Source organism: Podarcis erhardii (genome assembly GCF_964252035.2).
Source record: "Podarcis erhardii genome assembly, chromosome: Z".
NCBI classification, from domain to species: Eukaryota; Metazoa; Chordata; class Lepidosauria; order Squamata; family Lacertidae; genus Podarcis; species Podarcis erhardii.
In genome coordinates, this window is record NC_138504.1 from 46,755,009 (window position 1) to 46,780,789 (window position 25,781).

Here is a 25,781-nt window from a genome sequence, read left to right on the forward strand (position 1 = left end):
TTGGAACATTAATGGTTGTAACATCCCGGAAAAAAGGAGGAAAATTTTTCATATATTAAAAAAAGAACAATTGGACATTATTTGCTTACAAGAAACACATGTGACTAGGCTCCACAGAAAGGTGTTAATAAATAAAAGACTTGGTCAAGAATTTATATCTTCGGACAGAGTAAAGAAGCGAGGGGTGGTGATATATGCAAAAGAGAGCCTGTCACCTAAATTTTTATTTAAAGATGAACATGGAAGAATTCTAGCAATTGAGATACAACATCAAGGAGAAAAGATTTTGATACTAGGAATTTATGCACCAAATGACGGGAAATCGGAATTTTACAAGAAGTTGCATGAGATTATGCTGGATTATCTGGACTACAACAATATCATTATGATGGGAGATATGAATGGGGTCGTATCGACTAACATGGATAAGTCACAAAGCCAAAATGTTACAAAAGACGGCAGACTACCAAAGACTTTTTTTGAAATGACAGACAATATGGACTGGATTGACATTTGGAGAACCAAGAACCCCCTGGGAAGAGAGGGAACATTCTTCTCTGAAGCCCAGCTGACTTGGACAAGAATCGACTAAATATGGATAACTAGAGGTCTGGCACCCAAGGTCAGAAAAGTGGAAATCTGCCCAAAGACCTGCTCCGACCATAATGCACTGAAGATGGACATGACACTACTGCCAACCGGTTCCTTTAGATGGAAGATGAATGACAACTTGTTTAGAGATCAGGAGATTATTAAGAAGGCCCAAAAAGCTTTGAAAGATTATTTTGAGATAAATATGAACACTACGGTGGAAAAAAGAACTATCTGGGACGCAAGCAAAGCTGTGATGAGGGGGTTCTTGATACAACAGAACGCTGTAAAGAAAAGGACACAAAATGAAAGGAAAGACAAGATCCTGCAGAAAATCAAAGAATTGGAGAAGAAGTTAAGATCAAACCCGAAGTCACAGCCGATTCTGAGAGAAATTAAACTTTACCAAGCACAATATTCTAAACTGATAAATCAGGAAATAGAGTGGAAGATTAAATTAATGAAACAAAAAACTTTTGAATCGGCGAATAAATGTGGGAAACTGCTTGCGTGGCAGTTGAAGAAGAGACAAAAATTAAATACAGTTACAAATCTAGAAATTGAAGGAAGAAACATTCAGAACCCCATGGAAATCAGAAAGTGCTTCCAGAGATATTTCAAAAAATTATATACTCAGGGGCCACAAGACAAGGTTGAGATTAAACAATTTTTGGAAAGAAATGGACTAACAAAGTTGTCACAAAAAAACAGATTAATCCTGAATAACAAAATAACACGACAAGAGATTGAACAAGCCATTCAGAACATGCAACTGGGCAAATCTCCAGGGCCAGACGGCCTGACCTCCAAGTATTATAAGACATTAAAAGACTACTTGATCCAACCAATGATGGAGGTCTGCAACGAAATTATGGAGGGGAAGAGGGCGCCGGAATCGTGGAAGGAAGCTTTCATCACATTGATACCAAAATTGGAAACTGAAAAGACACAACTCAAGAACTATCGTCCCATTTCCCTTTTAAATGTGGATTACAAAATATTTGCAGACGTCTTGGCAAGCAGATTTAAAAGAGTTTTAAACGAGGTAATCCATAAAGACCAAGCAGGCTTTCTCCCAGGTAGACACGTTTGCTAATACAAGGAACATTATTGACATTTTGGAACTTTTGCAAACAGACATAAATACAAAAGCAGTGTTAATTTTTATAGATGCGGAGAAGGCCTTTGATAATATCTCTTGGAAATTTATGAAGGGAAACCTAAAAGAAATGGGAGTGGGACGGGGTTTTGAGAATGGGATTGATGCAATATATTCAGAACAAAAGGCTAAATTGATAGTTAACAATGTGGTTACGGAAGAGTTTAAAATTGAAAAAGGAACACGACAAGGCTGCCCGATTTCCCCTCTGCTATTTATTTCGGTTCTGGAGGTGCTCTTGAATATGATCAGAGGGGACCGGTTGGTGGAAGGGATCCAGGTCGGAGCGAAACAATATAAACTTAAAGCCTTTGCAGATGACCTAGTTTTGACTCTGCAGGAGCCGGAATCTAGTACGAAAAGAGTATTGCAACTGATACAAGACTTTGGTCGGGTAGCAGGATTTAAATTAAATAAACAGAAAACCAAGGTGCTGGGGAAAAATTTGACAGATACAGAGTCAGAACGGTTTCAGAGGGAAACAGAACTAACTGCTTAAAAAAGTAAAATACCTAGGGGTGAATATAACAGCAAAAAATCTGAGTCTATTTAAGGATAATTATGAAAAATGTTGGACTGAAATTAAGAGAGACTTGGACAGTTGGACAAAATTGAAGCTTTCTCTGTTAGGCTGAATTGCTGCTATTAAGATGAATGTATTGCCAAAAATGTTGTTTTTGTTTCAAACATTACAGATTGTGAACAAGACGGAGTGCTTCCGGAAGTGGCAGAAAGATATTTCTAAATTTGTCTGGCAGGGCAAAAAGCCCAGAATTAAGTTTAAGATATTAACTGACGCGAAAGAAAGAGGGGGCTTTGCCCTGCCAGACTTAAAGTTGTACAGTGGTGCCCCGCAAGACGAATGCCTCGCTAAACGAAAAACCCGCAAGACGAAAGGGTTTTCCGATTTTTTAGCGGCTTCGCAAGACGAATTTCCCTATGGGCTTGCTTCGCAAGACGAAAGCCCATAGGGAAATCTCCGGGGACAGCGGGGAAGCGCAGCGCGCCTTCTCCTCTGTTCCCGGACCTGTCCTGAAGGCTTGCGGTGGGAGGTCCGGGAACAGAGGAGAAGGCGCGCAGCGCTTCTCCTCTGTTCCCAGGGCTTGCGGTGGGAGGAGGGTTTTTCCTCCCCAACGCCAACCTTCAGAACAGCATTCTGAATGTTGGCGGTGAGGAGGAAAGCCCTCCTCCCACCGCAAGCCTTCAGGACAGGTCCGGGGAAGTCTTGCAGGGCTCCCCAAGCTGCGAATGTCTGCCCCGCGCGAGGGGCGCTCTGCTTAAGAGCGCCCTTCGTGCGGGGCAGCAGGCTGCTATCTGCAGCTTGGAGAGCCCTGCGGGGAAGTCCTGCAGGCTCCCTAAACTGCGAATGTCTGCCCCGCTCGAGGGGCGCTCTGAAGCAGAGCGCCCCTCGCGCCGGGCAGCAGGCTGCTATCCGCAGCCTAGGCAGCCCTGCAGGAATTCTTCTGAAGGCTGGCGGTGGGAGCAGGGCTTTTCTTCCCACCGCCAGCCTTCAGAAGGCTGTTCTGAAGGCTGGCGGTGGGGAGAAAAGTCCTTCTCCCCCCGCCAGCCTTCAGAAGAGGTCCTGGGACAGTCTGTCCCCGGACTGTCCCTGGTCTGAAGGCGGTCTCCCTAGGAACGCATTAATTGATTTTCAATGCATTCCTATGGGAAACCGTGCTTCGCAAGACGAAAAACTCGCAAGAAGAAAAAACTTGCGGAACGAATTAATTTCGTCTTGCGAGGCACCACTGTACTATGAAGCCGCAGCTTTCTGCTGGCTAAAAGACTGGCTACTTCTCGAAGACACTGACGTACTGGATTTGGAAGGTTTTAACAATGCTTTTGGTTGGCATGCATACCTATGGTACGACAAGGTTAAGATCAATAAGGCCTTTAAGAACCATATTGTTAGGAAAGCAGTATTTAATGTCTGGACAAAATACAAAGACTTATTGGAAAACAAGACTCCGAGGTGGCTTTCGCCTCTGGAAGCTAAGGCCCGAAAAAGACCCAATATGGAGGCCAAATGGCCAAAATATTGGGAAATATTAGAAAAAGAGGGAGACAATTGGAAATTGCAGAGTTTGGAGAAAATGAAGGATAAAGTGCGAGACTGGTTACATTACGCTCAGATTAAAGAAGTCTTTAAAAATGACAAAAAGTTAGGGTTCCAGGTGGAGAAATCGAAGTTGGAAACAGAATTGTTAGAACCAAAGACTAAGGTACTATCTAGAATGTATAACTTGCTGTTAAAATGGAATACACAAGACGAAATGGTTAAATTGGCTATGATAAAGTGGGCACAGGACATTGGGCATAACATTATGTTTGAGGACTGGGAAAGGTTGTGGACCACTGGGCTGAACTTCACCGCATGTAATGCTCTGAAGGAAAATGTAATGAAAATGATATATAGATGGTACATGACCCCAGTTAAACTTGCCAAAATATACCATTCGTCTGATAATAAATGTTGGAAATGTAAAGAAAATGAAGGAACATTCTTTCACCTCTGGTGGACATGCCCTAAAGTGAAGGCCTTCTAGGAAATGATATATAATGAGTTGAAAAAGGTATTTAAGTATACCTTCACTAAGAAACCAGAGGCCTTCCTTCTGGTTATTGTCGGCCAGAAGGTGCTAAAGAAGGACCGAACATTTTTTATGTATGCAACAACGGCAGCAAGGATACTCATCGCTAAGAACTGGAAAACTCAAGATCTACCCACACTGGAAGAGTGGCAGATGCAGCTGATGGACTATATGCAACTGGCCGAGATGACTGGCAGAATCCGAGACCTGGGAGAAGAGAGGATTGAGGAAGACTGGAAGAAATTTAAGACGTATTTACAAAAACATTGTAATTTGGTTGAATGTTAAGAAGGATGCTAGATTATAAAAAATTGGCCACCACTAAATTAGATTTGAATTTGATGATAAGTGAGATTAAAGAAAACATAAACCTTTTGGAGAATTGCTAGATTATATTTAAATGAGTGGATATAAGATCGTAAACAAGTTGATAATTTGCTTGGAAAAACCTTTTAACGATGTAAATGGGAGCGGGAGACGTGAGGAAGTCTAAAGAAGTGATGAAACCACGTTATGATATAAGTAAGGTTGTTTATTATTTGTGCATTTGTATCCAAAAAAAATTTAATAAATATTTATATAAAAAAAACCTGATTTGATCATCTTGGTAGGCAGAAAAAGGTTCTCATGTACTAGAGGGACTCTTGTCTATGCAGGCTGTCATCAGCAGGCAGGGTAGTAATAGTAATGACTTGCTGTTCAGGCTAGGACTTTGTCTTGGCAATAACAATCTTTAATAGCACTGGGTTTGTTCTGAGTGCACAGTCCAGCATCAGTGGTCTCAAACTAGGCAACAGATATACAAATGCAGTATACCTCTGAATATCAACTGTGGGGAATAACTCTTGTGTTCATGCCTTCTTGCAGACTTCCTGGTAGCATCCAGTTGGCCCTGTGGGAAACAGGATCCAGGACTGGAAAGACCTTTGGCTTGGTCAAGGAGTGCTCTTCTTAATATGGCAATTTCAACAAACTCATAAATTCTAAGGGGATACTAAAATACTCTCATAAAGAAAAGTGGGAGGAGAGCCAAGGACATATACAAATGTCAGAAGAGCCCTACTGGATAAGACCAAAGGCCCATCTGGTCCAGCACCCTAGTCATTGTGGGGATGACTGTGGGGAGCCCATATGAAACACAAAAAAGCAACAGCCCTTCCCTTGTATACATACAGAGAAGACTCAGACTGAAGATTTGAATTGATACAGTTCATTTAATTATACTTTACATTCAAACACTGTTCAAATATGTTCCAACATTGCAAAGAATTGTAATTTAAAACCATCTTGCTCCCCTGAGCCTCAGCAGTTGCGTGAGCTTAACCAGTGAGAGCAATCCAAATCTATTCAAACCAATCTTCAGTATTTAGCTAAACTATCACCTCTGGTTGCTTAAGAATCCCACTAAGTAAATTAGGTTCAAAGGCAGCCAATATCAACAGCTGTTGCCTTACAAGCATTCATCCATTTATTCACAGACATTACTGCCTTATCTGCAGGTCTTCAACATTACTACTATTACATCTCCAAAATATATCTATCCCCTTGAACCTTATTTTCTAATACAAGGGTCACTCATTAAAGATTTCCCCTGACCCACTTCCAGTTATCGTAAGAGGATGACATTGCACATGTATAATGATACATCTCTCCATAGGCAACGTGGTAATTTGTAGCTCTGAACTCCTAACAGTTTCTCTGCTACAGGTACTAACGTGGAGTACTGTCTGATAATGCAGAGTGGTCATCAGGTTCCTGTACTTGAAAGGGCACACACCACGGGAGAATTAGATGAAATGAAAGGGGACTTATGGGGAGGATACCCCATCGTATGACGTAGTCAAGAACTGGCATCATCAGTTCAAGTGTGGTTGGACTTTGGGGAAAACGGTTCCCATTCCTAGGCAACCAAAGTCTGTGATTGATGAAGACACCATCCAGCAAGTAGAGGCTGCCATTTTGGAGGATCGCTGCATAACCATTTGCCAACTAGCTGCAGATGTCAAGATCAGTGTGGGCTCTGTAGAAAAAAATCATCCATGACCATTTGCACATGGGAAAGGTGTCTGCACAGTGGATTCACTGGCTGCTGATGCCTTCCCAGAAGAAGGAACGAGTCACATGCTCACGGGCTCTTTTGGCCATGTGTCACAAAAACCATGATGACTTCTTCGCCAGACTAATTACTCAGGATGAAACATGGGTCCATCATTATGACCCAGAGACTAAATCCCAATCCAAACAATGAAAGCATGTATCCAACTGTTAGCCAGCAAGGTCATGCTCATGGTCTTTTGGGACCAGCGCGGAGTAGTGATGATGGATTTCCTGACAAAGGATACTATACTACTGCTGCAGAAATTGCTGAAAGCCATCAGAATTGAAAGGTGTGGTATGCTGACCAAAGGCGTCTGCCTCCTGCAGGGTTAACGCCCTGATTCATAACTCGCATGTTGCTCAGACAGAAGCACGGTCCTGTGGCTATGAAATCCTTCCTCACCCCTGTTATTCTCCCAACTTTGCACTCTGACTTCCACCTCTTTCCAACCATGAAGTTATTTTTGAAGGGCAAGCTTTTTCCAGACGATGAAATGCCGATTTCTGAGGTCAAGTCATGGTTTCTGATGCAACCTGCCAACTTCTACAGATGAGGTCTCCACAGCTGCATAAAGCAATGGGAGAAGTGTGTGACTCTTGTTGGTAGCTATGCAGAGAAGGACTAATAACTGTGCCCAGTTTCGTTTGTCTCAGTCCCCTCAGTCCTCAGGGGAAATCTTTAATGAGTGCCCCTCATATTTCCCAGGCATAAGATACCATTTAAAGAAGGGGTCAGTTAACTTTTTCAACAGGGGGCCAGTCCACTGTCCCCCAGACCTTGGGGGTGGCAGACTATATTTTGAAAAATATAAATACCCTGCATGCTGGTCCCATAGCTGCTTCCAGACATGGAGGAGGAATGCACTCTGCATGTGCTCAGGAGACATCTCGGCGCTCAGCATTGTTGACAAGCAGCAGCTGCTACATCGGCCTGTCCCCGCAGAGCTCCCAGGCGGCGTGCACCATGCGCTGTGGCCCATTCTCTGAGGCCAGGTCGGTGGGCAGGCTGCACACGCAGAACGCTGGGCAGGCAGCGCGCAGCTCACACTCCACCTGCTCGAGCGCAACCGCCGAGCATGCCAGAAGCAGAACCAAGCCAGGAGCCAGGCGCGGGGCCAGCAAGCACGCCAAGCTCCGGCTAAAGCCCCGCGATGCGCCCATGGACAGAGAGGCTGGCGGGCAGGAGGCAGGTCTGGTCCTACCCTTGCCCTAGAGTGCATATACCTACAGTCTGAGCCTTCCCCACTCACCATCTGGCCCAGCATCCACACCCACAGGCACTTGTAGCTAAAGAGCTCCCTGCTCCAGAAGGAAACAAGCAGAGGCTAGAGAAAGAAAAGGCTCTCCCAAGGTGCCTGACAGCAGAAGAGGCCACCTCCAAAGGAGCTGAAAAATGGTACCTCCCACTCAGAAGATGGTGGGAGCTGTGTGGGACTAAAAAACCATGTGTGTGTGTGTGTATCTGATAAATTATATTTTGATTAATCATAGGTAGAAATAGGGAAAAATCACAGGGACACAACATCATAGGGATACAAAATCATGGGACTAACACAGAAATCGTAGCTAAGAACAGTTAAAAATGCTAAACCTAAGCAGAAGTGAAGCCCAGCGTGTAGAGCAGGGTCGGCAAACTACACTCAATGGGCCAGATCAAGCCTGCGAGGGTCGTTAACCTGGCCTGGCCACTGTCTGAGCTCCCTGGAAAAAAAGACAAAAAGAGGGAAGCCGCCACACATTCTCGCATGAAGTCCTCCTTCAGGAGGTGCAGGAGGAGGAAATGGAGGAGGCAGAGGTGCCGCTGGGGGGGGGGGGGAGGCACCATCCAGGGCGGGGGAGGGGGCGAGAGATTTACAGGGGGAGGGGAAAGACAGAGGGTGGGGTGAGCAGGCAGGAGCTCTCCCCGCTGACTGCGCGGCAGTGATCTGGCCTCCGCTGCCGGCAGGAGGGCCCCCATGCCACCCCCGAAGTGCAGAAGAGGTGCCGGCAGCAGGATGCCCAGCAGGCCATAATGCAGGAGAGGACCCCCTACCCAAACAATGACTATCATCAGTGCAGGTAAAAAAATAATAATAATTTTAAATTTTATCATCTACAATACAGCCTGGCCTACCTGGTGCTCTTGCATGGAATGTATCCTTTTAAAATGCATCTGTGGGTTATTTGTGGGGCCTGCATAGGAATTCATTCATCCCCCCCCCCAAAAAAAAATATAGTCCAGTGCCCCACAAGGTCTGAGGGACAGTGGACCGGCCCCCTGCTGAAAAGGTTTGCTGACCCCTGATGTAGAGAATGCTTGACCAGATTTTTAAACATAGAACTGGTAACTCATGTATTCCGAAGCAAATATGCTTAGGAACCTAGTTGGAGAGTATGCCTTGCCTTCTCATGTGTTCTCTGTTCTCATTTTATTAAAGAGTTAGAAACACAGGAAGCTGCCTTATACCAAGTCAGACCAATAGGTCCACACTCACTGGCAGCAGCTCTTCAGGGTTTCAGGCAGGAGACTCCCAGCTGAGGAATGTTGGTGATTGGACCTGGGACCTTCTGCATGCAAAGTGAGTCCTTGATCACTGAGCTATGGTGATACAGGTTTCAACATTAATATGCTTAGTTGGTTACAAACCACCTTTTATTACTTTTTTGTTGTAAGCTGCCAAGACAACTATGTTATGGGGTGGCATGCAAAAGCCACAAATAAATCAATTTTAAAATTGAAGCTTCTTCTTGGATGCCTGCCCATAGTGACAAAGAAATGTTTACAGTTCACCAGCAAACCAGAATCAGAACCATGGTTTGAGATGCATTCTGAAAAACATGACTTGTACTCCATTGTTACAAGTAATGCTCCACCTACATAGGCTGCTGCATTAGGACATTTAGTTTAGGATGCTGGGGCTGAGAGGATGGAAGATAAAAGCAGACAAGCAGCTTGAAATTATGCATTGGCCATTCCTTGTCTGCAAGCTCAAACCATGATTTGGGTTCTGATCTATGGTTAGCACAAACCAAGGTTTGATATGATATCTGAATTATGCCAGGCAAAACATCCACAAAACGAACAGTAGTTTTAAACGAGGCATTAGCAGCTGCAAAAATGGCACTCACTACAGGGAATCAGCAGCTGGATTTTTTGTTAAATAGGATATTATCTCTAGCATTCATTTGATCATTTCTCTGTATGGCCTTACAGAACAAAGAAGCAAAAGAAAATGCAAGCAAGAGAAGTAGACAGTTTATATTAACATGGATCATCTTTCTGCTGCAGTTTGATGTGCAAGGATTATAATGTAATTTCTGAAAGCCTTTGTTTTACTGATAAAAGTGTCAGACCGAACAAGCAATTTAAATTAAGTAGGAAGGAAGCTCTTTGATTAGAACTCCTAGTAATGAAATTGTTTTATTTTAGTACTGAAACAGCATCGTTTAAGAAGTAATCCTACACATCATACAAAGGTCATTCAAAACCCCTTATTACCGTACATCTCATAGCTGAAATATAACAAAGGCATACTAACACCCGGGAATTTATGTTTAAGCAAATCCAGAACTAGAATGAGAATAATTGGCTTGCAAAAATAAAAGAACACACGGAGTGCAGTCCTGCACCTCTTTACTCAGAAATCCTGCTGTATCCAGAGGGGAATAATCCCCAAGTAAATGTATCAAGGATTGCAGCCATGCTGTACAGGGGCTGAAGTAATCCAGCCACAACATGAGTGGCCATGGAGAATGGCTTTATTGAATCAGGCCATCAAAGAGTAGAAGTGGGACTGTGTTCCACCAAGACCCCTAGATCCTTACAGTGGTACCTTAATTTTGGAACAGCTTAGTTCCCAAACAACTTGAAACCCAAACGCTGCAAACCCAGAAGTCAGTGGTCCAGTTTGCAAACTTTGCTTCAAAAGCTGAACGTGCTCTGTTTTGAGTCCTGAGCTTCCGTTTTTACTGTTGCGCTGCTGATTTATGTCCACCCATTTCAATTGAAATCTTCTGTTTCCATTTTTTACTGTTGCGCTGCTAATTTGTGTCCCCCCATTGCAATTCAAGTCTTCCGTTTCCAATTGCAGTGTTCTGAGGTGATATTTGGAGCTTATATTTGGTGCTTTTGTTTTTGCTATTTATTTTGCGTTTTTTGTTTTTTGAGGCTTTTTCGGTTAATTTGTTTTTGTGACTGTGTGGAACCCAGTTCAGCTACTGACTGATTGTGTGACTGAGAAAATGGATAAAAGCCTCCCATCCAAACAATGACTATCATCAGTGCAGGTAAGAATTTTAATTTTTTTAAAAAAATCATCTATGATACTGTTTTATTTTAGAGTACAGTACGTTGATTATTGCTTTCATTTTATGGCTCAATGGTCTCGTTAGATCAGGGGTCGGCAGGGCTTACCAGCCATGGGCCAGATCACTCCCACGGAGATTGTCCATGAGCCGGACCAGCACAGCATGATGCCAGAAATCAAGCCTGCGCATGTCCGCACCGCCGGAAATCACTTGTGCGCATGCCCAGATGCCAAAAAATGCGCCGGCGCAGAAACGATTTCCGACATCTAGGCATCCGCAAAAGCGATTTCCAGTATCTGCACGTGCACAGACGCACGTGCTCAGCCACTTGGTGAGTCCCCGCGCTGCGCCAGTTTAGCGCCGCACATAGAGGACTCACCAAGCGGGTGGCTTGGTTTGGGGGCAGCTCAGGGACCGGTAAAACAGTCTTTGTGGGCCGCATCCAGCCCATGGGCCACACGTTGCCGACCCCTGTGTTAGACAGTAAAATTCATTTTAAATTGCTATTTTAGGGCTTGTTCTTAAAAGTCTGGAACGGATTAATCCAATTGCATTACTTTCTATGGAAAGCGCACCTTGGTTTTGAAACGCTTTGGTTTTGGAACAGACTTCCGGAACTGATTAAGTTTAAGAACAAAGACTGGCAATTACAGTAAGGTTTCCTTCCCTTCCAGATGGTCAGCATCACCCAGCCACCCAGAGTGCTGGGGTAGTGGTGGTGTTGTTGTTGTTGTTGTTGTTGTTGTTAGTCAATCAGTGCTGACTCTTCCTCCAGGAGGACTTAAGCCTTTCCTGTATGCTCTACTCCTCTGCTGACCAAGAACCATGATTGAGGGGAACAAGACACTGAGGGCCTTATCAGTGGCTGCAACCAAATTATGGAAGACTTCATTCCATGAAGTGTGATTAACACCCTCCTCCCTTGATGTTTTTCGCCAAGATTTTGTTTTCTTCTGGCAAGATAGGATTGTATGTGAAGTTTTCATGTGTTGGTTTTAACTGCTGAAGCACACTCCTTAGTCCTTTGTTTTATATATTGTTTATATAAATTTGTAATTTTTGTAAGCCAACCTGGGTAGTGCTTTTGCACCAGAAGGGTAGGATACAAATGCTTTGATATAAGTTTACTGCTCTAGTGAAAGGCTATGACAAACCTACAGCAACAGCATCAATAAAACAATACCGATCCATATTATGAGCCAACATCCATGAGGTAAGAAAGAGACTACCAGATACACCAACAAAGTAAACCCAACCTGATTTCAAATTAAACCTTTGAATCACCACAGCTATTTAGTTATTTTATCACTCCTTTTTCCTGATTTCTTTTTGCAGATTTTTTTTTAACAGCTAAGCCAACCAAGTTTAAAACAAATTAAAATAGACTGCAGGGTTCAAGGACAGTCTTACTCATCACCATATTCAACCAGAAAGCCTACAACTGCTTTAATGAATGAATAAATAAATTATATCTCATTTGCAGAAGCAAGTTATAAGAGATTTAAAAATACCTACAATTCGGTAGATGTCTTCATCGGGACCATCAAATTTCTGCTGCATGCGCTCTTCCAGGTAATATATGCGCAGTTTCAGGTTGAAATTCTCTTTTCGCAGCTCAATTATTTGCTATAACAAAAGAGAAATACCATGTGACATGCATACTGTACCAATCCAGCAATATCATGTGAACAGGATGGAAACAAATGCTCTCATCAAGTTTATTCTGGAATATATAACAGTGCTAGGGGGAAACTTTTAAAATGTTGAGAAAGTTCTGTGTTTTCCAAGACTACCTGTAGAGCAGATGTGAAAAACACAGTCAGCCTATAGGCTACATTGCCCCCTAGGCAGCCTCCTGAGGGAACATACTAGTGGTGGGCAGAGCAACAAGTATTAATTTTACCTTTGTTCTGCGGGCAAATTTCTATAGACACTCATACACTTCTCTGTCTTGCATTCAGGCAAGTAACAGGTAGCGCCACTGATGAGTGTTGCCTGGGGAGAGGCAGCATGCTGAGATGGGGGCATGGCCTGGGAAGAGTCCCAAGGGCCTCAGAGAGAGAGACCTAGTGGGCCTTATTTGGCCCCTGAGATTGCGGTCCCCACACCTGCTAAAGAGGGTGGACCAGAAACAATGTCACACAACCATATTAAAAACAGTGTAACTGAAAAGATTTGGGGACCTCACAAATTCAGCTGCTACACAAAAATAACTTTGAGAGGTTTCTTTGGAGATTAAACTAATCAATGAATTCTGTGTCATTATGAGCACAAAACTTAATTCATCATTAGCTCATGCGCGCGCGCGCACACACACACACACACACACACAACTCATTGTAACATGCGCCTCTCAAACAAGAAATTTCCTGCAACCAACACTGTGCTCCTACAGAAATTTATTTGCCCCAAACAGAAACACCTACAATTAGTGCTATTTTTCTAGAAAAAGAGGTGCTGGAACTTACCATAAACATCTCCCTCATTCTCTTATAATGGTGCCCATCTGAGAGGTGCTGGAACTAAGTTCCTGTGAGTTCCCCCTGAAAAAGCCCTGCCTACAATGCAAACTCTCACACAAATGTGTGAGAGAACTAAAAAGTTGAGAATTTTGGGGCACATTGCCCAAGCCGTCTCACATATGAAAGAGAAGCTGATACTGCTTCCTGTGTGTTGAATTTGAGAGCAAGAGGTGTTTTTCAAGGGTTCCCATTGGAGTAGAATGCCCACAAGCTTCTGGACATCTGCCATCACATAGATCCCCATGCTGCAGGTCTCATTTTCAATGCTTTGTTTAAACCAACAGCAAGAGTCCCATCCAAACAGCAGGAGAAACTCCTGCTGTTTCTTACCTTTCACCCTGCACAAATGGGAGAGCACTCTGTTTCTTCTCCTCAAAGTCATGCCAATGGGATGTAGGAGAGGGGATTGGTGATACTCATAAATAATGGTTAGCAACTAAGTCGACAGATCTTATATTCCTTTTAAAATGTTGTTGAGAAAGAACAAATTGGACTTGTGACTAAACACTGCAGTGTGGACCGTTCCTATTCCGGATTCCAGCCGGCATGCCTTCTTACAGCATGCACCATTTCATTTCCCCTCCCCTTCTGGTTTTCTGCCTGCTCTCCCCAAGAGGTAGTCAGCATTCTGTGGCAACCACAAAGCATGCTTGCAGGGTTCCTGGAGTTTTCTTTTTCTACCTATGCAAATTTCAGTGTTCCCAAAAGCCTACTTATGTGCATGGATGACAGTGATTTGACTGCATTAATGGATCCATCATTGGAAAGTGGCACACAGAACAGTGTTTGTGGTAGGAAACAGACAGAACCATTTTAGCCCAGAACAGACCATTCTCAATGGGACGGGAGAGACAGGGGACAGGTAAATATATCTTCCTCTGAAGATTTTAAACATCAACTGCTTGCAGAAAAAAGGCAAACACAGTACCCTTAGGACAGTCTGCTGTCCCAGTGTCCTTCATTGCTTGAGACTTAACCTTAACCCCCAATGAAGGAGGGTAAAATGTCAGAAAATTGCATTAGAGGGAAAAGAAAAATATTTAATTTTTTCAAAAGATCAAGTTTCAAACATACATCCAAATAAGGCAATTGCCCCGTATCCCTGCTGTCTGCCAGATGCTTTCCAAATGGAGAAATCTAATATGTTACTAATAAAATATTGATGTCCATGCTTCTGTATAATGAAAGGCTTAGAGTAGGTATAGAAGCTACAAGCAATCTTGCTTAAGACACACACACACACCAAATTCAAATGGGGCTTGGTGTGCAAACCAAACCCCAGGAGCTGCTCAGTGCAGCTTAACAAAGCAAAAGAGCTTCCACCACTTTTGCAGGCCTCCTAAAGAGGGCAGAAGGGCAAACAAATCACCACACAAACCTGAATGCTGCCACAGCACCAGGGTTGGCTTAGGATCCAAAGGATCCTGGGCTTGATCAGTCTCTCCCCAGAAGCAGCGGCGTAGCGTGGGTTATCAGCACCCGGGGCAAGGCAAGTAATTTGCACCCCCTAACCCGGGGCAAGGCAAGTACAGTAATTTACTCTCCCAAGCAGCAGCAGCGAGGCTTCTCTTTCCCCCGCGCTCTCCCGGAGCTGCCTCTTTTCTTTCCTTTTTTCCCTTTCTCCAAGGCTTTTCGCTTTCTCTCCTTAATTGATTCCCCCTCCACACCACGGCGTTTCCTGGCTGCTTCCCCCCCCCCTTCCCCTCTCTCTCCTCCTCGCTCTGCTTGCCTTGCCCTGCCCTGCCTGAGGGCGCCCTGAGGAGACTCCGCTCTCCTTTTTGACCAGGCGAGGTGGAAAAAAGGGGGGAAAGTCTCTTCCCGCCCCCTCGCCAGACTCCCTGCTCGGCTCGGCTCACTACCCAGGCGGCCAGTGGAGAGAGCGCCGCAATTACCATAAAGCTCCTCTCCCTCCGCTTCACCAAGCTGTCAAAGCCCGGCAGCAGCGGCAACGGCAGCAGGAGGCGCAGCCAGACCCCCGCCAGCCAGCCCGCCCACCCGGCTTCCTCTCCTTTTTTTGCCCGCGGCAGAAGGCTTCGCTCTCCCCCTTCCGCGACCTCCTCGCCAAGCCGAGCGAGCGCGGGCTCCCTAAGCCGTGGATTTTAGTAGGAGCAGAGAGCTGCGAGTGCGAGTGCGCCCCCCGCCCATGTTGCGCCCGGTGCGGCCGGCCCCCCTGGCACCCCCCACGCTACGCCACTGCCCAGAAGGGCCCATATTGGGGCTCTCTGCTGGTGGTACATATGCCTCTGGTTGCACTTCCTCAGTGGAGAACAAGCAGGTCTGGGCTTAGACAAATCCAACCACCACCACCCAGCCCAGCAAGGGGTAACTTCCGTATAAGATTGACGGGAAAGTGATAGTAATCCTTGTAAGACCTTGCTTATACGCTGAACTCAATGCAACCCTGAAGTAAACTCAGTTGTAAATTTTCAAAACCAGTAAATACTCTTAATTACCCAGAAACAATTCTGCCCACAGAAATATGCATCTAAAACTTTCCATACTTACCGTATTTTTCGCCCTATAGGACGCACTTTTTCCCCTCCAAAAATGAAGGGGAAATGTGCATGCGTCCTATGGGGCGAATGCAGGCTTTCGCTGAAGCCTGGAGAGCGAGAGGGGTCGGTGCGCACCGACCCCTCTCACTCTCCAGGCTTCAGGAAGCTATCCACAAGCCTTGCGAGCCCAGCAGGAGTTCCCGCCGGGCTCACAAGGCTTGCGGGCGGCAGCCTGCAGCCCAAAGCACGGGGCACGCTCCGGAGCACACCCCGGGCTTCAGGCAGATATCGGGCAGCCCGACAAGTTCGGGGGACAGCGGGGACGTGGCGCGCCACCATCCCGCTATTCCCTGACCTGGTTTGGAGGCTGGTGGTGGGGAGAAGCTTGCTAGGGAGGCTGTGGGAGGCTGTCCCTGAAGGCAGAAGAGGGAGACGGAGCACTCCGTCTCCCTCTTCTAGCTTGGGGATGGCTGCAGGGGGGGGTAAAAAAATTTTCCTTGATTTCCGCCCCCAAAAAACTAGGTGCGCCCTATGGGCCAGTGCGCCCTATCAGGCAAAAAATACGGTATTTATTTGTGAAATATCTACAAATACAAGCTGTATTTTTCCAGTACTAAAAATACTTTTGTAGATTAACTTAATATGTATGCAAGAGCACAGCAGAAGCTGCATATGCAATATAGGGGAAGAATGGAGGATGTTAGGTTATTGCTTAGTCCCTTAACAGCACATTTGTAAATCCCCTTTTCCTCAGTATATTCTGAACAAGAAATGGTCTGCTTCAACCTACACACTTCACTGGGTGGCCAAAAGTCATTCACTCACATTTTCAAAGTCCTTCATGGTCCGTGCTCTAGTTGGTGACACTGTGTCTTCCGCCACATCTGGTAATGCTACAAGTTTCAAAAGACAAAGTTTATTCAGATTCCAGTAAATTTAACTTTTCAGCACTGTGCATACATCACCTTCAGTTAAGAAAGAAGAGAAACTAAAAAAGAAGTAGGTAGTCAGAGAGGAGAGGATAGCAGCAACATCAAATTCCAGTATTTGTAAGAGCTTTATTCTTTTAATAAGCCAACCAAGATCTGAAAAGCTACTTCAGGGGCTTAGGCATACACAGAAAGCTTTAGTGACTATTTTTCTTTACTTTGTAACATCACAAAACTGTTTCCGAAAACACCTTCATTGCCCAGATTGAAAAGGCAGTTGGCTATGCAGGATGGAGACAGGATGATATTTGAGAAACAAAACACAAATTTCTCTCGGGCTGACAGAAATACTTGTGTGGTTTCTCAATTCCCTTGCCGGAATTATTCACCTGGGTTATGCAGCAAGCTACAAAGTGAATAAACTATAAATCCTGCAGCTGAACAACAGTAATGCAGAAGGTGCATTCATCTCTCAACAGCTCCTACATGGTTACCTGAGATTAGCCTTAACAAGATATTACACAGAACAGGGGTTGGGAGTGTATTATGGCCATATTCTCTCATGGACAACATTACCAAAGGGTGTGGGTGTCATGTGTCTGTGGTGGGCACAGCCAGAAGCAAAAGTAGACAAAACAACAAGTGTGACTCTAATTTTTCTTTAAGAAGACACATTCCAGCAACACAAAAGCCAGAGGTTCCTATAGCAAACACACTGCTACCCCACACCCCATCTCCCTCTATCCAGTAAAGCAAGAAGCATTACCACCACTGAAGAACATGTTCCATCCTAGCAAAAACACTAAAAGAGTGCAGAACAGGGCTGTTGAGGGTCACAAAAGTCAGACAGGGAGGCCCGGAGGGCTATATTTGGCATGGAGTGAAGTACTAGACCAGTGTTCCCCAAAGTGGGCAATATCTCCCCTGAGAGGTGCTGGAACAATCCAGGGGACAGTAGTGGTCTTGGGTGCAATTGGGGGGCATTGAATAAGGGGGCGTGGAAGCATAAAGAGAGGGGAGGAAATTGAAAACTGTACACGCTTCATCTGTTTTCTAATAGTGCTTACTGCCACGTCAGGTGCCGTTGCGAGATGGTGACAACACCTCCCCTGGCAGTCATGTTGGAGGCAAGAGGTTTGCCAGGTTCGGGTGAACCCTTTTTGGCTTCACCCAGGCCTGAGAAGGTAGATCACAGCTGGCATGCCTATTTGCCTGCATCTTCTTGTTTGTTCAGCTAAAGAAGGTAGATTTCGGGGGGGGGGGGTGTTGCTGAGTAATTTTTTTTCTGAAAAATTTTTCCCCTGAAAAGGGGTAAAAGGTAAATGTAAAGGGACCCCTAACCATTAGGTCCAGTCATGGCCGACTCTGGGGTTGCGGCGCTCATCTCGCTTTACTGGCCGAGGGAGCCGGCATACAGCTTCCGGGTCATGTGGCCAGCATGACTAAGCCGCTTCTGGCGAGCCAGCGCAGCACACGGAGACGCCGTCTACCTTCCCGCTGGAGTGGTACCTATTTATCTACTTGCACTCTGACATGCTTTTGAACTGCTAGGTTGGCAGGAGCAGGGACCGAGAAACGGGAGCTCACCCTGTCGCGGGGATTCGAACCGCCGACCTTCTGATCGGCAAGCCCTAGGCTCTGTGGTTTAACCCACAGCGCCACCCGCGTCCCCTAAAAAGGGGACAGTAGGCCAAAAACGTCTGGGAACCTCAGCAACTGCATAGAAGAAGGAACTGAAATGCACCGAAGTCTACATTTGAAATTTCTTTCCCATCCCAAGTTTTGCTTTCTGTCCACACAGACCTAATCAATGAATTAAAAAAAGAGAAGGTAAGTGGCATTCCTATAACTTTACCTCCATCACCTCCCAGACGAATTCGGACTTCATCTCCCGATACATCAAGAAGTTTGGCCATATTCACACTAGGAAGAAGCAGGACAATTCACTTGTGGAAAGCTTTTAGAAGTCAGATTCATCAATGCAATATCTCTCACATGTACATTTCTCAAATTTAGTTGGGATCACTCAAAATCATACATAAAACAGGAACACAAGAAGCTGCCTTGTAGCCAGAAATGTGGGGCAGAATATTTCCCCAGTGTTTTATTTTTTCACAGAAAATTTTGTTCTCAAAGTTCACTTGTAATAGTGGAACACAAGAAGCTGCCTTGTAGCCAGAAATGTGGGGCAGAATATTTCCCCAGTGTTTTATTTTTTCACAGAAAATTTTGTTCTCAAAGTTCACTTGTAATAGTGGAACATACCAAATGCAAATATAATATTTGGGAAGCTTGGCAGTTTGTAAATTTTCATCTTTCTTTACTTAAATACAAGCAAAGTAAGCATGCTAAATTAGAACACTCTCTAGGGCACCAGAAATTTCCCCAGTGCATATACAAAGTTTTCTTTGTCTTATGTGCATAGGGGAAAAATTCAGAAAATTCACACCACTGCTTCTGCAAAGCAAGACTTGTGACAAGAAATCTCAACTTGATTGCAAGAAGGCGCTTTTGAGTCACAAAAAAAGCAGCTGGCACCCAGTTAGTTTGAACACTGTTCACAACTTATTTTGGAGTACAGCACCACGTTTTTGTGAGAGTGCATTTCCAGTTCCAGATGATATTATTGGCAACCTGCTTAAGAATACCGTGCACCAAAAGGAAGCAACAGTCATGGCACATCATTGAGTGCAAGGTGCTTCAAGAAGCATGTGAGTTGGAGAGGTCCAATGTGCCCAGTCAGTTCCTTTTGTCTAGATATGTTTCCAGTGTGAAGTATCTGGACCACATGGCTATTGCATCACATGGGACACAGAGCTCCTCTTATGTTCTTAGTGCACTACAGTAATTGCTTGAGAAACAACGGACAAGGACTCCCCTACCTCTGGCCTTTCTGGAGGCATCTACTATAACCAAGGTTGGAAACTTGATGCTGGGTAGGCCTTTGGTCCAATTGAATACGGCTCTCTTTACATTCATAAGATTAAACCCAATGTAGCTAGAGTTGCCATCTCTCTCTCAATAAAAACAAATAAATTTTTGGATCTTAAGCTTTTTCAAGCCTGGAGAGAAGCATTAGTCACTTATTAAATGTTTCAAAATCAAGCTCCCTTCAGACCCAGTTCCCCCTTCCTGCAGACTGACATCAACAGCAGAGAAAATAGGTAACCTGTGGAAAAATCCTTAGAGAACCACACACACACACACACACACACAGAGAGAGAGAGAGAGAGAGAGAGCGCTTTTACTTGTTTTAAAAAACTGTTTAGGACAAAGCCTTGGAGTAGGTGGAAAGAGGTGAAAGAATTAGTAATTTGACCATGTTGTTGTGTGCTAGACCCAGGCTGCAATGCTCATCATGCTTATTAGCAATCTATTTCTACACCTGAGTCAGGAGGTGACTGACAGCCTTAATGGCAATTTGCCTCTAAGGCTGGAGGCTCCACTAAACTCTTCTGAACAATACCAACATTGTGGGTGCAAAAATTTGCCTAGTCTCCCTCAAAAGCCATACAAAGAGTCACACCCCCACAGACCTGCTCCCACTAGTGGAAAAGAGGGTTACATATCCCCCTCCACCCACCAAACCATCTTTGGTAGCACACACCTCACACACCCGCTTTTCCAGTAGCAAAAATACAATAGTGGTGATAATGGATTCAACAACAAACCACTGGTGTGCGGGTGTGTGATTTAAAAAAAACCCAGTGGGAGAAAAAGATAGTTTTCCAAGAGGGGTCTTAACAAAAGGCATTAAGGGTCACCAGCCACAGGTAACACCAAGGAGTGGGGGGCGGGGGCAGTGGCCCTTAATGCCTTCTGTCAAGCTCCCTCCCTGCTTGGAAAACAATAATTTTCATCCCACTAAAGTGGGGGGGGGGGCTCATTAAAACCAGGTCGGATTTGATTTAAATCAATTCGATTTAAAACACAATTTAAAACACTAGTCAAGAAGACTTGATTTAAATCATTTTTTTACAGAAAGACTCATTCTTGCTGATATAATCTTAATATTTACAACCAGATGAAGGTTTCTTTTCTGAAATAATAAATTTTCAGAGTAGTTTTTACAGTTATATAAAAAATTACTGATTTGGTTATGCTATTAGAAATACATAAGACAGATAATTATGGAATTATTGTGAGGTTTAATAAGTTAACTGTTTATATTTGGACAACTTTTCTGCTGTACTTTATTGGAAGGAGAAAAACAAACATTTCCTTAATAACAATTTAAGCAATATAACTAAAACAATAACATTATAGCATATGTATCCATGTTTGTTAACTCCTGTGGTTAAACATTTTTTTAAAAAATACCTTTGAGTTTTAGCACACATGAAAAACTTAAATCCTTATTTCCTGATGAACAGCCTTTGGACCATAACGTAACTTAAACAGAAAACTATCTTTAGAAAGATTTTTCCTCCAAAAGCATTTTATTTTAAAAATCCAATTTTAATTTTTAAAAATCCAATTTTAATTTTTAAAAATCCAATTTTAATTTTTAAAAATCATTTTTATCCACCCTGATTAAAACACATACACATTCCTTGCCGACACACACCTCTTCCACTGCCTTCCCCGGCAGCAATAGCCAACCATTTGATGCCCTTTCAGATGCCCTCCCCCAAGGCGATGCGTAGATACACTGCCTCTGAGGCTGGAGGCTCCACTGTACTCTAACAAGGAACAACGGTGTGGGGAGAGGAAGGGACGGAGAGGGGAAGAGTGTGGTACTGGCCTTGAATGCCTTCTCTTCGGTCAAGCCCCCACCTCTAGGAATATTTTTTCCTCCCACACCGGGGGGGCTATTAAATCTCTCTCTCTCTCTCTCTCTCTCTCTCTCTCACACACACACACACACAAACACACCTCTTTGCACGCCCGCGCAAACACGCCACGGGTAGTAAAGAGTTAGAATTAAACTCCAACTCGCCCTCATCCTTCTCCACCCCCCTCCCTCCATCTAACGGTTCTAACGGTCTCCGCCTCCCTCGCGAAGGTACCTGCCGCTGAACTCCAAGGGCAAGGTGGGATCTTCCCCCGGCAGCGAGTCCATAGCTGGAAACACGGGAGAGAGAGGTGAGGAGGGGCGAGCAGGCGAGCGGCTGCTGCGACTTCCCCGGCGGCGACCCGGGCTGTTTTTGTCCGAGTTTGGCGGCTGGCTCGGAATTCAAACGGCCTCAGCGGCGCCCCCAGCCATCTTGATGAAGCCGCGAGAGACGCCCTGGCAAAAGCTGCGCAGTTAATCCTATGGCTTGCCGCCATCTTTCCCTGCCTACTTCCATTGAGAGAGGGCGTTTTGAGCGCCATCTTTGTTAAGGGAATTATGTGGCACGTCGCAGCCGATAGGCGGGGGAATGCAAAAGCGGGGGGGCGGGTTTGGCGGGGCGGAAGCTGAGCCGTCATATTTGTTCCGGGTACGCGGCGCATGCCGACAGGAAGCGACGACACGATACGGGCTTTTTTTTCTCCAGGAAGAGGCGTGGCATGTGGGGGTGGGAGGGGTGGTTGGGGCAATCTGGTCCTGAGAAGGAGGAGGAGAGGAAATAAAAGCGGGAAATATTATTTTCTCTCCTGCCGAAGCAGTACATTCAAAATACATTTAATTAGAATTGTAGAGTTGGGAGGGATTCCGATGGTCATCTAGTACGACCCCCTTGCAATGCAGGAATCTTTAAAGCATCCATGCAAAGCTGTCAACTTTTCCCTTTTCTTGCAAGGAATCCTATTCGGAATAAGGGAATTTACCTTAAGAAAAGGGAAACGTTGACAGCTATGCATCCGTGACAGTTGGCCTTCAAGGAAGAAGAGCCCACCACCTCTTGTTCCACTTTCAAACAGCTCTTAACCTCAGAAAGTTCTTCCTGATGTCCAACATCCTGACCACTACACATGCTACCAGTTCTCTTGTTTCTTAATAATTAAAAATAGTGATCACAATGCTCGAGTCCCCAAGTAACCTTTCTCAGTTATTATTATTATTTTATTATTATTTATACCCCACCAATCTTAAAACAAGATGTCACCATACAAATCATTAACTCAGTTATGTAGTTCTCTTTTACTATGCAAAGGCAGAAGTGTTATTTCCTAACTTCCAAATATGTTGTAATTAATATTATTATTAAAAGATTTTTGGGGTTACAAAAGTACATGCATTGTCTCTATTTTCAGGTCGTAGAGTCTTTTCTACAAATAAGTTATGTGAGACATTATACAGTATAAGGTTGGGGGAGAAGGGGGGGAGGGTGGTAATAATAATAATAATAATTAATAAAAAATTATTTATATCCTGCCCTCCCCAGCCAAAGCCAGGCTCAGAGCGGCTAACAACAATAAACTTACATTCTCTTACTTAATCCAAGCATCGCTTGGATAGGTTCCCTTTCTATTGGTTTTTATTTTCTCTTGGCAGTGGGAGGGGTAGGGCATTGTTGGTTGGCTGCAGTGAGATTTGTCTGCGTGGGGGGGGTGGATTGTTGGGTCAAGTTATCCTTACAGATTTGTAAGCAGTTGATGGGTTCTTGTTATCTTGTTGGGCTGTGCATGTAATAAAGGGGAGCCATATCAGGGTGAAAGTGTCCTTGTCTTTTTGTCCCTATGTCGGTTTCAGTCTGCTGGTTAGCTATTCTAGTAAGGTTGTTTCCCATACGATTTGGTACCAGTGGTCCGTGTTCAATCCTGACAGGTCTTGTTTCACTATTTAATGATTTCCAACATTTTGTGCGAAGCAGCAGTGTTTTACATGTACATGTACTGACATCCAATTTCACTAGTTTTGTTTAGCGTTAAGCAGTCTCTCTTCTACACCTCCAGCTGCTACTTTCAATGGGTTATAAGAATTCTAAGGTCTCAAATATAGATAAATGTTCATAAATGCAGAAGGTAAACACACATACATAAACCACATGTCTGAAATAGTACAGGAGAGCAATCCTGAAGCCCTCTTGATTTTTTTAAACCTCTTTTGTTGACCACCAGCATTACGTTTTCCATTTTTAAGTTCGGAATAGTTTCTTCGAAAGATGATAATCAGGCAACTGAAGAACATGACCAGTCCAATGAAGTTGATGTTGAAGAATCATTGCTTCGACACTGGTGATCTTTGCTTCTTCCAGTACACAAGGGGCATTATCACAATTAAGGACCAAATGGAGAGGCTTGGAGGACCACATCCCCCCAACACATACACACACATCTAACACCTGAGGCTTGCCCACACCCCCACTTTAGCAGAAATCTGGACTCCTCCAACTGTGGTTCTATATATTTTACCACAGCACCACAGGGCTATGATAGAGGTGATGAAACAGTATCGTTTTGAAGCAGTTAAAGACTTCCCTCCCACTAATAAGATCAGCATTGTTTCAGCCTTATTTTAATTAGCCGCACATTTCAGGAGATTAAACCATTCTTAAACCATTTGACCAGCAAATTGTTATTGGCAAGGTTCCAGTACTACAAAGAATCAGTATCAATGTTGTGAGTTTTTGTAGTAATAATAACAATAAAGTTGTCTGGTCATTAGACCAGCATCTGTTGAAGGGATAAAATGTGAACTCTGAAGATGTTCAAGTTTGAGCTACAGAGGCCTGCTTCTAGGATTAGGATTAGTTCTAGTCTCTCATGCATTGGATGGGACTCTGACTAAATAAGCATATGGTGTCTGGAAGCTAGCTAACAGAGGGAAGACAATCCTGAATTATCCAGGCACCATTATTTTTGTGGAGTGGGATTGAAGTAGAAGGCAGGAGCAGAGTGGGCCACTTTTTCCTATTGTTCTGCACTCCTCAGTTTGGAGTGGAGAGCCAATGCACGGGCAGGACAAATGGGGTTTAAATACCTTTGGATGTGGAACACAGTGGCTTTGTACATAAGAGCATAAGCAGAGCTCTGCTAGGTCAGGTCAAGGACATCTAGCCAGCATCCTGTTCTCACAACAGCCAACCTGATGTCTCCAGGGAGCACACAAGCAGGACCTGAATGCAATAGCACTCTCCCAATTTGTGATTCCCAGGAACTGGGATTCAAAGGGATACTGCCTCTGACAGTGGGGGGCAGCATAGTCATCATGGCTAGTAGTAGTAATTTGCTTTATTTACAAATGTACAGAACACAGTGGGGGCTTTTCAGCAGCAGCAGCAGCAGCAGATCCAAGAAGAACTTGTGAAGACATTCTGTGGCTCTGCCTCCACCCCACAAAAAATGTTTCAGCTAACACCAGCTAGAAAGTCTTGGCATCTCTGCTTTCCTGTATGTTCACACTAGTGTTTCTCTCTTGCATGTGCATATATACACACACCTTCCATCAGCTTCAGGGGTGTCACTTCCTCCCATTCCAACAGATCCAGAGCAGGGATGTGAGTACCAGGGCTGTCTTTAGCAGATGCAGCGCCGGGGTGCAAATATCTGCTGAGCGCCCCCAAATTACCACAGAGAGTGGGGGGAGGTGAATCTGTGCACTGCCAGCCATGGGGGGGGGTGTACAACTCTCCCCCATGCCACTGCAGGAGAGCAATCCCCGCAGAGGCTTGGGAAGGAAGCTGCAAGCCTGACAGCCATATAGTTGGCAGGGCACAGCTTCCATCCTAAGCCTCTGCAAAGATCGCTCTCTTCCTGCGGAGGCTTGGGAGGCAAGCTGCACGCCCGCCAGCCATATGGTTGACGGGGCACAGCTGGTGGGCGTGCAGGGAAAGGGGAGGCCGCCGGCAAAGCTGCGCAGCTCCCCCACTCGCTGAGGCGCCCCTGAGAGGCCAGCGCCCTGGCACAACACACCACTAAGCCCTATGGGAAAGACGGCTCTGGCGAGTACCCTTTCCAGTTCCAGGGTAGCAATCCCTTCTGGGCAACCTTCTGGGAGCCACATGTCAGCAGTGGGCATGGACAGAGACCAAGTGGACAGAGCAATAAGTTTAAGTGTGGCCAGTTTCTACACACACACATTCCCTTCTCCCTCCACCAAGGCAAGCAAGAGGCATCATCAGAAATTAAGGATACAATCCAACCAGGCAAAAATACTCAAGGAGGGTCTGAAGCAGGGCTGATTAAAGGTGTGGCCGGGGAGGAATTGTAGTCTAGGGAGAGCCCCAGTGGTCAGCTAGAGG

The 25,781-nt window shown here is 44.8% G+C and overlaps 1 protein-coding gene across 5 annotated transcripts in view; it reads right to left on the bottom strand.

The window, feature by feature from the left end:
• CDK5RAP2 (CDK5 regulatory subunit associated protein 2) overlaps positions 1-21,854 on the bottom strand; it is a 144,891-nt gene extending 123,037 nt beyond the window's left edge. For 2 of the 5 annotated variants that reach the window (XM_081847424.1, XM_081847425.1), the window contains exons 1-4: positions 21,681-21,854; positions 18,527-18,594; positions 16,568-16,635; positions 12,241-12,351 (exon numbers count right to left, since the gene is read on the bottom strand). In XM_081847424.1, coding sequence (XP_081703550.1) covers positions 12,241-12,351; positions 16,568-16,635; positions 18,527-18,594; positions 21,681-21,733 — 300 coding nt within the window. In that variant the 5' untranslated portion in view covers positions 21,734-21,854. Of the gene's footprint in view, positions 1-12,240; positions 12,352-16,567; positions 16,636-18,526; positions 18,595-21,546; positions 21,650-21,680 lie in introns of those variants that run through there. The other 3 variants (XM_081847422.1, XM_081847421.1, XM_081847423.1) reach the window with 2 other exon arrangements.
• Positions 21,855-25,781: the final 3,927 nt, after the last annotated feature.